Below are 15,000 nucleotides of genomic sequence, written 5' to 3'. Positions count from 1 at the left end.
AAAATGACAACAACAACAACAAAAGGATATTTAAAATATAAATTATGAAAATGTAAGAAATTCTAAATTAGGATCAAATATGCCTAAATAAAAAAATAGATAAAAGACAATGGTATTTTTGTATGACTGTAAGTGAACAGCCAGTACATTGTGTAAATTGTTATTTAGCAGACATTTCATCCAAAAGACTGTAAGTGCACTTACCATGAAGTCACTTTTAAGCATTCAAACTTTTTAGTTACCAGCCCAGATTTTTTAATAACTCAAGTCACACTGGTAAAGATATACCAAAACACAAAACCAAAGTAAGAATATGAAAAACTGTGATTTCATAAATAACAATACATAATACACTAACAAGCACGATGCTGATAAAGCCTTGATTTGACTCAAACTCATTGCTACAACATTTAGTTATTTCCTCTCAGCTAACGTTTTCCTGAGGTGATGCCAGCAGAATCAATTTCTACACACAGTGCGATTAAACTCTGGGAAATAGTTTATTAGCAGTGCTACAGAGGGACCATGAGCCACAATAACAGAGATAACGCACTGTGCTGCAAAATATCCCTCAGTGCTCTAATCTATGGCTATCTGTGTTAATGTACCAGAGCGATAAGCAGTCAGTTCTCAGTCCCACACACACACGACTTCAAACCAACCACACCCACTTCTCCTTCTGTCCCCTCACTGAGGCAAAAGTATCCAAACTTCTCCTCTCCAGCCATCCTATAACATGTCCTCTAGACCCAATCCCTTCACACCTCCTCCAAGCAATCTCCCCTACACTCATAACAGCACTCAAACACATCATCAAAATATCTCTCCTCACAGGCAGCTTCCCCACTGCATTCAAGCAGGCTTGGGTAACTCTACTGCACTAAAAACCTACATTAAACACTTCTCTTACAGATAGCTACAGGCCTGTCTCTCTCCTTCCATTCATAGCGAAAACCCTCAAAATGAGTTATTTTCAACCAGATATCATTGTTTCTTTCACAGAACAACAAACTGGATGCTAACCAGTCAGGTTTCATGAATGGCCATTCAACAGAGACTGTACTACTGTCAGTCACGGAGGCCCTGCAGATTGCAAAATATGATTTCAAATCATCAGTTCTTATTCTGCTGAATCTATCTACTGCTTCTGACACTGTCGATAATCAGATCCTTCTGTCTAACCTCTCATCACTGGGCTTCACACCGATTCCACTTCGCTGGTTTGAATCATATCTTACTGATAGATCGTTCAGGGCGGCCTAGGGAGGGGAGGTATCCAAAGCACATCAACTTGTCACTGGGGTTCCTCAGGGATCACTTCTAGGACCCCTCCTCTTCTCCATATACACGACATACACGACGGTCCCATCATACAGGCACATGGCTTCTCTTACCATTGCCATGCTGATGACACACAGCTCTATATCTCATTTCAACCAGATGATCCAACAGTAGCTGCGTGGATCTCAGGCTGCCTAGCGAACATCTCGGCATGGATGAAAGAATATAACTTATAGCTCAACCTGGCAAAGACTGAGCTTCTTGTCTTCCCTGCCACTCCAACTCTACAGCATGATTTTTCCATCCAGCTAGGCTCAATCTTGCAGGTTTGCACTGCACAACATCAGAACGATCAGGCCGTTTTTAATGCAGCATGCTGCACAAATTCTTATCCAGGCCCTTGTCATTTCTAGGTTGCACTATTGCAATGCTTTTTGGCTGGACTTCCATCAAGCACACTCAAACCTCTTCAAATGATTCAGAATGGCTCAGCACCCACCTACTTCCACTCACTACTACAAGTCTACATCCCCTCCAGAAGTCTGAGATCCGCTGGTACCATCACAGAGAGGCTCAAAATCACTTTCCAGAACATTCTCGTTCAACATTCCTGGCTGGTGGAATGATGTTCCCACCTCTATCCGAAGGCTGAATCACTGAAAATTTTCAAACAACAGCTGAAAACTCATCTCTTTCTAAATTACTTGACTTCATCTTAAAAAACAAACAAACAAAAAACTCTTCTTTATTTATTCCTTCGTTTTCTAGCTTATTCGAACAATGTCTAAAACTTGGTATTACGAGCACTTCCTGTGTCTGTTTGCCTCTTTAAGATTAATCACTTTATGTATCTCCCAATTATAAGTTGCATTGGATAAATGTGTCTCCAAAAATGACTAAATATAGATGTAAATGAAAAAAATAAATAAATAAAAATATATACTGTTATAAGGAAAATGAAGAATAATATAAAATTGGGAGGGTGGCATGGACCTGGTTAAAGATCTGGGCTAGTAAGGACCAAGAGGAAAGAACCTACTGTAAGTTTCTTTGGATAAGCATCTTTTAATCCCCCTTTTTTTTGTTGTTGTTGTTTGTTTGTTTGATGCCAAAGAACCCCCAAATGTGATGTTCCCCTTCCGAGGGAACCCCCCAAAAAAATAGATGCATCTATATAATTTAATCTTATAAAGATCTATTATTATAGCTGTAAAAGGGTATCTGGAAAATATTTACTTTCTATTAATTTGATTATTTTCCCCCACCATTTTGACTAAAATCTACAGAAACAGAAAATTATGGTTGTGAATGAACAATTGCAATTGATCAGATGATTTTCAAAAAGACTATATATATATATAAAATGCATTTATCAGTTTATTTATTCATTATTTATTTATTTACTTAGTTATCTTTAACTTTATAAATAAATGTATTTATTTAAAGTTATTTATTTATATCAAATGTATTTATTCATTCGTTATTTGCATTTATGTTATAAATGTATTTTTTTATTTATTTGTACTACATAATAATCATTTGCTTATTAAATATTTATTTTTCATTTGTTTACACTCTGTCACATTTTTTTTTTTTTTGTCTGTGGAATGACCTAGTACTCGCCTAGTGGCTTCGATTATCATAGTTGTTTACATTATCATATATCTGCTCATTTAGAAAAGTAACCGCACACCTCTCTGTAACAAGTCACACAATTTATAAAATCCTTCATCTCTTACAAACAGTGCACAATGAGACTCATGCCTAATCTGAATATTTAGGCTTAAGGGTTGTTTGTTAACAGTAACGCCAGCAGTACTAGTTGGTCATTTTCATTCTTAAAAGAAGAAGAAATAAACTGTTCTCACCAAACACCTCTGGCTGCTTTGCTTTGGAAAAGTGGATGATGATCTGATCCTAGAACCAGTAATAAAACAGATGATCAGCAAACTGTTCAAACATTGAAATGAAATGCTTCACTAGCATACAGATCATAGTTGCACATTAAATGTTTTACAATTACACCCAGCAGGAAGTTAGCAGTAGATATGACTCTGAACTGAAGTGAGGACTGAATGGGACGGTAGATCATACCGGGATCTGGAGCGTCAGGCTGGAGAGCAGGGAAATCATTGTCAAACATGAACGTGCTGTCATACTCAGGATTCACCTGCAATAAAACAGAGGAAAACATCCCTGAGCGCTCTCTCTCCTTCAGTTTGCTCTTCCTCAGCTTGACATAATATCCGATTAGACAAGATGCTTCCAGCCAAACGGATATCTGAACAACGTGAAAAAGTGAGTTCAAGAACTAATCTGAATGTGAAGTAGCCTGGCAACTTTCTGTATTTAATTAATCATTAAATAATAATGTCCAGGAATGAGAGAGTCGGCCAGGAACATTCGTCAGGCTTAAATAAACTATGCCAGTGAATATCCATCGCTGTATAACTCACACGGGCAGATGGAGAGAAATGTACGTTCAAGGAAAGGATATCACCGCATTTTTCTGCTTAGTCAGAGAATGCAGACACATCACTTTCCACAGAGAAGACACTTTCATCTGTCTTCGTATAAAAAGCTCCCATGATGCCGCAGGCTGAGCCAGAGGTGTCAACAGCCTATAACTAGAAGCTCATGAATGTTTAAAATCCTGTAAATGGACCGTTTTATAACAATCTGATAACTCTCTATGACATTGCCAGGCTTTGACAAGGCTGCATTTATTTGATAAAAAAATAAAAATAAAATAATAATAAGTGAGATAGTATTACAAATGTAAAATGACTGTTTTCTATATATTGTTAAAATGTAATTTATTCCTGTGATCAAAGCTGAATTTTCAGCATCATCATACTCCAGTCTTCAGTGTCACATGATCCTTCACAAATCATTCTAATATGCTGATTTGCATATTATTATTGCACGAGCAGAAAGGACAGTGAAGATCTCTTGAAGAAACAGAACAAACTGAGACAGACTCAATCCAGAAGATCTGTGGCAACGTCTCCAAGATGCTTCAAGAAACTACCTGCAAAGCTACAGTACTGTTAAAAGTACTAGCCGTCTTGCTCACCTGTCCATTAGCCCTCACGCTGCCGGGACAGAGGGGGTTGTGTGGGTCGTGTCGAGGGATGTTGTCCTCTGGGGGTTTCTCCACCTGTCCTTTCCACGGACGCTTCATCCGGTGAGCCGAGACCAGAACCCAGGAGTCCCGCAGGGGATTGTACCTTAAATGCTGATGCTCTGAAACAAAGTCAAGAATCATGTGAGATTTGATTTGAAAGGTAACAGGCAGAACTTTGCCACTCAGTGTGTTCATTTCTAAATCACAAACCACAAATAATCTTTTTATAGTCTTTTTAAAAGAGCTTGTAAATTAATTTTGCAGGACAATTTGACAGTTTAAAACAAACATAACTATCATAAAATGAAATCCCAAGTAACCTATACTTATTTTAAAGCATTGTGATAAACAATAGCATTTATAAAAAATACTAAAAATTTATTTTATTTTAGAATGACTCTTAAAGTGAACTAGTAATATGAGTTTGAACCATTTGAACCGCTTCATTGACCAACTGTCCAAACGAACCGATTCGGTAAAATGACTCGGACTTCCCACCGAATCACATGAATCACATGATCCGCTTCCAGCCGTCACGTGACTCATCTATCAACTAGAACATTTTCAGCGGATTCAAATCAAAGGAATAGTAACAAAAACTGATTATTGCATGGTATTTAAGTTTTCTCTGTGAATCACGCAGAGTTCAAAGCTTAGAACATAAATATACACAAGTGTCAACATGTCAAAACATTCCTTACCTTTAGGATCAAACGTGGGTTTACTGAAACTGTCCATTTTACTGCTTAATATAATCTCCCGAGCTTACGAAATATATCCGATCACAGTCACGGGGATTTTAACATGAATCAATTGATTGTTTCTTTCTAGAGGTGCAAGTTTTCATTTGACCTCCCTCCTTAAGAGCCTCACGTGAACAGTGCTGCGCAAATAAAACGCAGTACTTGGCTTCTAAAGATGAATAAACCGAACTGTGCTGGCACTGTTTACAGGCTCCCCGAGAACATTAATAATACCACATACATAAATACATGCATTTCTTCGATATGTTTCACTGTATCAATAAAAGCTGCTTTGTGTATTTTGCGTATTTTGGTGGTTATTTGATGATAAACATGCACCGCCTTCTTCCGTGTAGCGCCCTGAGCGATTTCATTGGACTAGAACTCCCCGCTTGTGGCACCCGATTGGTTGCCACCGACGTGACGTCACCTCGCGTCATCGCCCGTCACCTGTCGTGTGTGCAATCATGCTGTGCGTCTGAATGAAGTCTTGTTTAATGTCTTTCGCAATCTTAGTCAGCGGTTTACTTTCAAACAGTCGTTTTTACCCGGTTTAAGATGTCTGTAATACGCTTTATTCTAAAAACGGTGGTGGTTCTCGGGTTTCTGGCGTTGACAGTTCAGTTTATAAGATACTGGATGGCAAATAAACAGTATGTCTTTACAAAAGAAGATGTTGCCAGGGTAGCCAAACAGTATGCAGGTGAGTTCTATTCTGAAGTCACATCTGTTGACATGATGTTGCAGTAATTCTTGTTCTTCCTAGCAACACAAAGCTTAAAAGTTGTATTCAGATAGTTATATTGTCTGTCTAAAAGAGTTGTTTAAAATATATTTTGAGCTAATAGCACATCTAATAACATAACTCTCCATTAATGACTCTTCCCAGCTTGTCAGTTGTCTGATAGATGTGTAAACCCAGTCAAACTGGATGTGTGTGTGTGTGTGTGTGTGTGTGTGTGTGTGTGTGTGTGTGTGTGTGTGTGTGTGTGTGTGTGCGCCTCAGGCCAGGACCACGAGCAAGCCTTCTCTAAGGTGGTGCTGGAGCTGAGGAAGAGGTACCCGGGTCACATCCTGCCCGATGAAGACCTGCAGTGGGTGTTTGTGAACGCGGGCGGCTGGATGGGCTCCATGTGTCTGCTGCACGCCTCTCTCACAGAGTATGTGCTGCTGTTCGGGACGGCCATGGACACAGGCGGACACTCGGGTGGGTCAAGAACATCTCCAGGGCATGTGTGTCCTCAAAATTAAAAGAAAGAAAGAAAGAAAAAAATCAAAAATAAAGAATACTATAGGATCGTATGACTTTTTGCACTCCAACATTATTATTTTTTTAATATTTATTACTAAGTTCGAATTAACTTGTTGCAGAATAATAATAATTGAAAACAATTGTGTACAGCTGTATTATATAGAATATAAATTAGTATATAATGTTTTACTCTAATGCTGTAAAAAAAAACTATTGATAATAATCACCATCAGCAATAAAGGGAATTGAAAACAAAAACTAAAGAAATATTTTTAAATAAAAAATGGTCATATGATCTTAATAGACAAAATATGTCAATTTTTTTTATTCCCAATTTCTTTCTTTTTTTGGTGGTGGAGGTGGTGTTTTACCTTAGCTCTTAACTAAAATGAAGTAAGTTGAAGTTGAAGTATTACTACAATTAATAGGACTATAAAACTAAATTTTTCTAATTCATTTATTTATTTATTTATTTTTCGTTTTTTACATTTTAGTAATTTATTGGCAGTTTAAATTGTATGTGTAATTTGAAATCGATCTATAAAATATTAATATTAGATGAAAACATATACTTAAAAAAATGTAATTAAAATTAATAAATATAGGGTAAATATATCAAATGAAGATACATAGAAATATCAAAGTCCAAAATATAATAAAAATATATATATATATATATATAAATATAAATAATGACTAAATGACTGAAATAATAAATAATGACTACAAATATAAATAAGTCCATTTCAAAATCTTGTTGGCATATCTTGGTGTATAAATAATACTAAAGCAACACTGTTATAATTTTAATTATTTGTGACCCTGGACCACAAAACTAGTCATAAGGGTTGATTTTGTTGTTGTTCTTGTTTGTTTTGTTTTGTTAGTATATGACAATATTTAGACAATATTAAGATACAACTTTTTGAAAATCTGAAATCTGAGGTTGCAAAAAAATATTTTGAAAAACCATTACCTTTAAAATTGTCTAGAAAATTAAGTCCTTAGCGATGCATATTACTAATCAAAAATAAAATTGTGTTTGAAAAGGTTTTGATATATTTACGGTAGGAAATTCCCAAAAATATCTTCATGGAACATGATCTTTATTTAATATCCTAATGATTTGTGGCATAAAAGAAAAATAATTGATTTTGACCCATAAAATGTATTTAACTGTGCTACTTATGAGTAGTTTAAGAATTGTGAATTATTGTGATAAATTAAGATCTTGAAAAAAGAGATCTACACATGGATATTTATTAAAAGGTAAAAGAACCAACATCATGCCTTACTTCCCAAACGAAAATAACCGTGAAGCATATTTTATTGGATTCCACTGTTTAGAGGTGTGTCTTACTGATTTATTTACAAATGTATCACCTGAATGTATTTTATATTTAAAATTTTTGTCTAGTATACATCTGAAATGTCTTTTATAACCTTTTGTGAATTGTGTACCTTGTATAATTTATTCAGAGATCGCCATAAAAGTATGGCATAAAAAAGTGGAAAGATAGATAAATAAATAACGCACATTTTTTTCCCCCACATCATATGTGTGCTCCAACAGTAAATGCAGCAATGCCACCAAATCTGTCTTGTATTCTCACGTTCCTCCTTCAGGTCGTTACTGGGCAGAGATATCAGACACCATCATTTCTGGGACCTTCAGGCAGTGGAGAGAAGGCAGCACTAAAAGCGAGACGTACTATCCAGGTACAGCCAGCACACGTCTCATCCGCACACACACACACACGTGAGTCTGACGGTGGGGTGAAGCCTGTGTTTGTGGTGGCAGGAGACACGATCGTGCACGCGGTGGGAGAAGCCACATCAGTGCAGTGGAGCGCCGGGACCTGGATGGTGGAGTACGGCCGAGGATTCATTCCCTCCACGCTGGGCTTCGCTCTGGCCGACACCGTCTTCAGCACACAGGACTTTCTGACTCTGTTTTATACTGTACGTGTTTATGTGAAGAGTATGATCCTGGAGGCTAGCACTTTCCTCACTGAGACCGGCGTCCTCTGAAACACACACACACACACACACACACACACACACACACATCTCTGAGTTATTCTGATGACTGACCACAACATCAGGTGTGCGTCTTCCACACCCTGGATCTATGGAAAACACTTCTTGTGATTACTTTTCCAATGATTGAAGTTTTATTTTCCGTACTGTACAAAGAGTTTATCAGATGAATTTTCCAAAAGTGAAACACAGTTGTGGTCAACACAGTGTTTGTTTGAACGTGGCAAGATGTTTTAGCAGCTCCATACTGTCTTGAAACGGTTATTACGAGGTATGGATAAAACAATCAAAAGGTAGCTTCCTGTATTTCCAGATCACACTCTTTTCACATTAAATATACTAATGAATATTAATTGTTGCTTTATTTTTCATGAGATACATTGTTCAGAACTGATCTGTCTCCTGTTCAGCCCGCAGTCGCTCCAGAATAAACCTATTAATTGGTATTGGTGAAGTCTTTTATTTAAAGTTATATAGAAATTATTTTTTGTTTTCTATTATGTATCTGGCAAATAAATTTCTATCGTGTATCTGTTAAATAAGGAATGTGACAAAAAAAATAATATATGTATGTATGTATATATATATATATATATATACATACATATATATTTTATGTACAAAGACTTATTTTTATTTCATTTTTTATTTATTTTTATTTATACATTACTGAATTTGCTGCTCAAGAAGCATTTTGTTATTATCATCAGTGTTAGAATGTTTTTGCTACTAAATATTTTTTGTGGAAACAATACCATTCAAAAGTTTGGGGTGAGTAATGTAATGTTATAAATTATGGTTTCCACAAAAATATTATGTCAGCCGAGCTCCCTTTGGCTGCCCACTGACCAAATGTATTATTATTATTACTATTATTATTATTATTATTATTACATTGATACTCATTATATTATTAATAATTCAGCATCAATAACTATTCATAATAACTGAGTGGTAAATGATTTCTGAAGATCATGTGACCCTGAAGACTGGGGTAATGATACAGAAAATACAGCTTTACGTCACAGAAATAAATTACATTTTAACAATATTTTAAAATAGAAATAGTTATTAGAAATTGTACAATAAATAAATTACAAATTGTACTGGATATTTTATTAAATATATGCAGTCTTGGTGAGCATTATTCTAAATGTTTTGGCCTGTCTTTTATGTAGTTTTCACCTGCTGGTGATCAGCGGCAGTATCACGCGCGCGCGCGCGCTCATTTCAGCAGCTCGCTGCTGTGTGTTTGTGTGTGTGTGTTCTTATTAGCATGGATCTCTCTTATCAAGCCATAAGGACTGCTAATCAGGCCAGAGAGGCGGTGAGTGAGTGCTGAAGTCAAGATGTTGTTGGAGCTGTCGTGTTAAACTTTGTTCTCTATGATTTCACGCGATAGACTGTAATGTGTTGAGCAAATAATTTTCGTGTAACTGCGTGTATAGAGGAAAGTGTGTAAGTATATAAATACAAATATTGTGAGATAAATGCAGTACGAATGAAGTCGAGTGTCTTTTTATCGTTTTATATAGCCTTTCGGATAATTTCTTTTTACAAATAGCAAGACGGCTAGTGATTACTAATCCGCGTGTTTACATTATTTGAGTCCTGTGTCGTCATAGCAACCTGTAATGCCGTCTTCGCGCTTCCCTCAGTGTGAGATTTGGCGCCATCTGACGGATACAAATATTCATCGATTATCTGTTACAGCTCAAAAGTATCAGTTTGAGATACAATTAATATTCACTCATATCACGCAAAATATGCTACTAGTACTACAGTTGCTGCAAGGGACCATATTAAAGTCGAGACATTTAGTTTGAGGATGTTATTTTAAATAAACGTTTTACGAATGTATTTTTCTCAGGAGGAACTCAGAACAGAGACGCGCAGGAGAAATTTACTGGTTTTGATTTATCATCATTTAATGGAGGAGGGGTGAGTTCTTAAAATGCCATGAACGCCAAATAACATAACATTTAACAACACACAATAACAACACATTTAAAGACACAAGTGTAAATACATTTAAGTCATTTCTCTCTTTGACTGCACAGGTATATGGATTCAGCTAAAGCCTTAGAAAAAGAAAGCAGTTTTGCTTTATGCCGTTTTGAGGTGTGTGATAATGTTGACCTGGAGACCGTTCTTATGGAATATGAGAGTTATTATTTAGTAAAGTTTCAGAAATATCCCAAACTGACAAAGAAACTGACAGAACAAGGTGAGATTTTACTTTTTACTTCTGTGAAACTTCATAAATATTGTTGTATTATTTATGTGTGTGTGTGTGTGTGTGTGTGTGTGTTTGCATGTACATAAAAAGCCATTCATAGTGTAATAATACTTGTTAAAATGTTAATAAAGGTTATTATTTAGTGTAATTTTTCTTTATAGGAGAGGGTCGGCTAGTAAAGAGCTGTGGTAAAAGAAGGTATGTATAGTACTTTTACCATAAGAACATTCAAATGTTTTTATTCACCATGTGTGTATTAATTTGTGAAAGGACGTCATCATCCAGTCACACACTCCCAAAAATCAGCTCCGCCCAGCGACCTCCATCCAGAAACACTGTTAAAAAGACTGAATCTAAACTAACAGGAAGAGACTCCAGCAAATCCAGTGTAAGTCTACAAACTTATAATTTTTTATTTATTTTTTTGGTTTGAAGAAACTATTATATACTCTTTAAACAAGACAGAGTCGCTTTGCATGCTCTGTGCAGGAAGGAGAGCGGCTGACGCCTGCGGAAGCATTAGGGTTTGGTCTGAACGTGTCTCCTCTCATCAGGACCGGGGCAGAAGAGGGGACACACATGAGAAAGGTCTTTCTTTTTTAAGTCTTGTTTATTCAAACATTTGCCTCAAAAACTAATATTTTGTCATCATGTACTGTACTCACCTTCATGCAGTTTAAAACCCACAAGACTTTCTTTCTCTCTTCATCAGGTTGATTACAGGAGTCTGATTCCTGATGCAGTTAAAGACTCAGTCCTGCCCTGCACAGATCTCTCAGTAGGTCAACTGCATGTTTACTTCAGATTCAAAGCAACTGAAACAGCTGTGATAGAAAATCATTCTGAAACATCCCTCATCCTTTATTCTGACAGGAGCGTTTGCTGAAACCCATAAGTGCCTTCACTGGGATGAACAGTGACATGAGGGAACTTGCAGCGGTTATTAGCAGAGTAAGTCAATGTTAATGAAATTACTTCCCTTGTGCGGCAGTTTTGTGCTATGTTAGGGAAATATTATGAAGAATATATATGTGTGTGTGTGTGTGTATATATATATATATATATATATATATATATAATTTTTTTTATTTTATATATATATATATATATATATATATATATATATCTCATTTGATATATTTTTTCATGAAGCATTACATGTGTAACGACAATCCATACATTATTAATAATGAAAAATACTGTGCAATTCCAACACTGATTCAACACTAGAGAGCAGCATGCAGTCTGTTTTATGATACAGTGTGACACATCCCAATATCATTGTGTGTGTGTGTGTGTGTGTGTGCAGATACATACAGAAGCTGGGACATGTATTATTGAAGCACTCCATTTCATCTTTCTCTCCTGTCTCTCCATAAAGGATATCTATTTACACAACCCCAACGTGCGCTGGGACGACATTATAGGCCTGGAGGCTGCCAAGCGATTAGTCAAAGAAGCTGTCGTCTACCCCATTAAGGTGCTTGGCCGCTAAACACTTTGGTATTTCTCCAGCTGCCGCCTGCCTTCGATTCTGAATACATCTCCACTAAAGGCTAGAGGAAAGCCGGGCTCTGGGTTATTTCTTAAGATGACATGAAATCTATACCTGAATACCATCCAATCTGACCGCTCACATCTCCGCCTCATCTCTGGCCTCTCTGCTGATGACTACAAATCCACAATACGCTCCCGACAAACAGGAAATGCAAGCGTTATTTGTCTTCCCCGACTCGATCATGTGGTGAAGGAGCCTGCTGTCGTACAGAATTACCTGGAAATTCTGCTTGTAGCACTTAAAGTTAAAACTGTATGAAGAATATGATTACATCACATTATGCTGAAGGACATTTTGAGGCTCAGTTTTGTTAATACTTGGACCATATCATGTATTAGATAAAGATAAAGTGGTATCTGGTTCTAACCACAATCTTTTTTTCAGTATCCGCAGCTGTTCACTGGAATTCTGGCACCATGGAAGGGTTTACTCCTGTATGGACCGCCAGGTCTGATCTTTCTGTTTTCTGTTTGTGTAAATCCATTTGTGAAAATATTCAGTCCCTGAATATAAAATATAACAAATTTTGTGTGTGATATGATCTTAATGTGATGACTGTCGCTCAAAAATCAGGCACAGGAAAGACGATGCTGGCCAAAGCTGTGGCCACGGAGTGCAACACAACATTCTTCAACATCTCTGCATCCAGTATTGTCAGCAAATGGAGGGGAGACTCTGAGAAGCTGGTTCGGGTCCGGAGAGACATTATTTTCTCAGATTTGTGTTATTTTATTGTTTTATGAGATGTGTGGGGAAAAGGTTGTGCTCAGCGAAACACTGGTTTCCCTCATGTTATGATAATCTACAGGTTTTGTTTGAGCTGGCAAGATATCACGCTCCATCCACCATTTTCTTGGATGAGCTGGAATCAGTGATGAGCCAGCGAGGGGTTGGCCAAGGGTGAGCATGAGCCTGTAACTTTCACTGACAGGAAGCTTATAAAACAACCTGAAATCTCACTCCTAGGACACGGTCCATAACTATTAAAATACACAATTTCTGTTTTGCTCTTTACAGTATTGTTCAAAATAATAGCAGTACAATGTGACTAACCAGAATAATCAAGGTTTTTAGTATATTTTTTATTGCTACGTGGCAAACAAGTTACCAGTAGGTTCAGTAGATTGTCAGAAAACAAACAAGACCCAGCATTCATGATATGCACGCTCTTAAGGCTGTGCAATTGGGCAATTAGTTGAAAGGGGTGTGTTCAAAAAAATAGCAGTGTCTACCTTTCATTCACATTTCTTGGTTTTGCTTCAGAAACAGCATTTTTGATATCACCCCACAAGTTCTCAATTGGATTAAGGTCTGGAGATTGGGCTGGCCACTCCATAACATTAATTTTGTTGGTTTGGAACCAAGACTTTGCCCGTTTACTAGTGTGTTTTGGGTCATTGTCTTGTTGAAACAACCATTTCAAGGGCATGTCCTCTTCAGCATAGGGCAACATGACCTCTTCAAGTATTTTAACATATGCAAACTGATCCATGATCCCTGGTATGCGATAAATAGGCCCAACACCATAGTAGGAGAAACATGCCCATATCATGATGCTTGCACCTCCATGCTTCACCGTCTTCACTGTGTACTGTGGCTTGAATTCAGAGTTTGGGGGTCGTCTCACAAACTGCCTGTGGCCCTTGGACCCAAAAAGAACAATTTTACTCTCATCAGTCCACAAAATGTTCCTCCATTTCTCTTTAGGCCAGTTGATGTGTTCTTTGGCAAATTGTAACCTCTTCTGCACATGCCTTTTTGCGGGGGATTCTTGAAAATAGATTAGCTTCACACAGACGTCTTCTAACTGTCACAGTACTTACAGGTAACTCCAGACTGTCTTTGATCATCCTGGAGGTGATCATTGGCTGAGCCTTTGCCATTCTGGTTATTCTTCTATCCATTTTGATGGTTGTCTTCCGTTTTCTTCCACGTCTCTCTGGTTTTGCTCTCCATTTTAAGGCATTGGAGATCATTTTAGCTGAACAGCCTATCATTTTTTGCACCTCTTTATAGGTTTTCCCCTCTCTAATCAACTTTTTAATCAAAGTACGCTGTTCTTCTGAACAATGTCTTGAACGACCCATTTTCCTCAGCTTTCAAATGCATGTTCAACAAGTGTTGGCTTCATCCTTAAATAGGGGCCACCTGATTCACACCCGTTTCTTCACAAAATTGATGACCTCAGTGATTGAATGCCACACTGCTATTTTTTTGAACACACCCCTTTCAACTAATTCAACTAATTGCCAAATTGCACAGCCTTAAGAGCGTGCATATCATGAATGCTGGGTCTCATTTGTTTTCTGAGAATCTACTGAACCTACTGGTAACTTGTTTGCCACGTAGCAATAAAAAAATATACGAAAAACCTTGATTATTCTGGTTAGTCACATTGTACTGATATTATTTTGAACAATACTGTACATCTCTTTAAGAGGTGATCATGAGGGCAGTAGAAGGATGAAGACGGAGTTACTAGTTCAGATGGATGGACTGGCACGATCAAACGATCTTGTCTTTGTGCTTGCTGCCTCAAACTTACCTTGGTAAGGAGTTATTGTGAGGAAACAATATTATTTTTTTCTTTTGTTATGGTTTTCCTTATAATCTTTCTAATCTGTCTTCAGGGAGTTGGACCATGCCATGCTGAGAAGACTGGAGAAGCGTATACTGGTGGGTCTGCCATCTGCCCCTGCCAGACAAGCCATGATCAGTCATTGGCTGCCTCCAGTTAGTAACACAGGGGGGGTGGAGCTA

At 37.3% G+C, this 15,000-nt stretch overlaps 3 protein-coding genes across 4 annotated transcripts in view; 2 read left to right on the top strand and 1 right to left on the bottom strand.

The window, feature by feature from the left end:
• Positions 1-5,483, bottom strand: part of LOC113078861 (galactose-1-phosphate uridylyltransferase-like) — a 72,361-nt gene extending 66,878 nt beyond the window's left edge. Inside the window, exons 1-4 of the mRNA XM_026251168.1 lie at positions 5,110-5,483; positions 4,358-4,527; positions 3,376-3,451; positions 3,150-3,198 (exon numbers count right to left, since the gene is read on the bottom strand). Coding sequence (XP_026106953.1) covers positions 3,150-3,198; positions 3,376-3,451; positions 4,358-4,527; positions 5,110-5,146 — 332 coding nt within the window. The 5' untranslated portion in view covers positions 5,147-5,483. The remainder of the gene's footprint in view (positions 1-3,149; positions 3,199-3,375; positions 3,452-4,357; positions 4,528-5,109) is intronic.
• Positions 5,484-5,574: 91 nt separating this feature from the next.
• LOC113078862 (sigma non-opioid intracellular receptor 1-like) lies at positions 5,575-8,889 on the top strand. The gene is made up of 4 exons (XM_026251169.1): positions 5,575-5,854; positions 6,158-6,358; positions 8,030-8,122; positions 8,205-8,889. Exons 1-4 carry the CDS (start codon positions 5,710-5,712, stop codon positions 8,432-8,434), a joined length of 669 nt encoding a protein of 222 aa, XP_026106954.1. The 5' UTR covers positions 5,575-5,709; the 3' UTR covers positions 8,435-8,889.
• Positions 8,890-9,667: 778 nt separating this feature from the next.
• The window catches only part of LOC113078863 (katanin p60 ATPase-containing subunit A-like 2), a 6,811-nt gene continuing 1,478 nt past the window's right edge, over positions 9,668-15,000 (top strand). The window contains exons 1-14 of one of the 2 annotated variants that reach the window (XM_026251171.1): positions 9,668-9,770; positions 10,314-10,384; positions 10,504-10,670; positions 10,844-10,880; positions 10,953-11,070; positions 11,172-11,270; positions 11,395-11,460; positions 11,556-11,633; positions 12,064-12,162; positions 12,625-12,688; positions 12,814-12,932; positions 13,049-13,140; positions 14,679-14,789; positions 14,871-15,000. The exon at positions 14,871-15,000 is cut by the window's right edge and continues 33 nt beyond it. In XM_026251171.1, the coding sequence (XP_026106956.1) occupies positions 9,720-9,770; positions 10,314-10,384; positions 10,504-10,670; positions 10,844-10,880; positions 10,953-11,070; positions 11,172-11,270; positions 11,395-11,460; positions 11,556-11,633; positions 12,064-12,162; positions 12,625-12,688; positions 12,814-12,932; positions 13,049-13,140; positions 14,679-14,789; positions 14,871-15,000 (1,302 nt within the window). In that variant the 5' untranslated portion in view covers positions 9,668-9,719. Of the gene's footprint in view, positions 9,771-10,313; positions 10,385-10,503; positions 10,671-10,843; positions 10,881-10,952; positions 11,071-11,171; positions 11,271-11,394; positions 11,461-11,555; positions 11,634-11,991; positions 12,163-12,624; positions 12,689-12,813; positions 12,933-13,048; positions 13,141-14,678; positions 14,790-14,870 lie in introns of both variants that reach the window. The other variant, XM_026251170.1, reaches the window with a different exon arrangement.

This window comes from Carassius auratus, unplaced genomic scaffold, assembly GCF_003368295.1.
Source record: "Carassius auratus strain Wakin unplaced genomic scaffold, ASM336829v1 scaf_tig00026889, whole genome shotgun sequence".
Lineage (NCBI taxonomy): Eukaryota > Metazoa > Chordata > Actinopteri > Cypriniformes > Cyprinidae > Carassius > Carassius auratus.
This window is presented reverse-complemented; position numbering and strand designations above follow the sequence as displayed.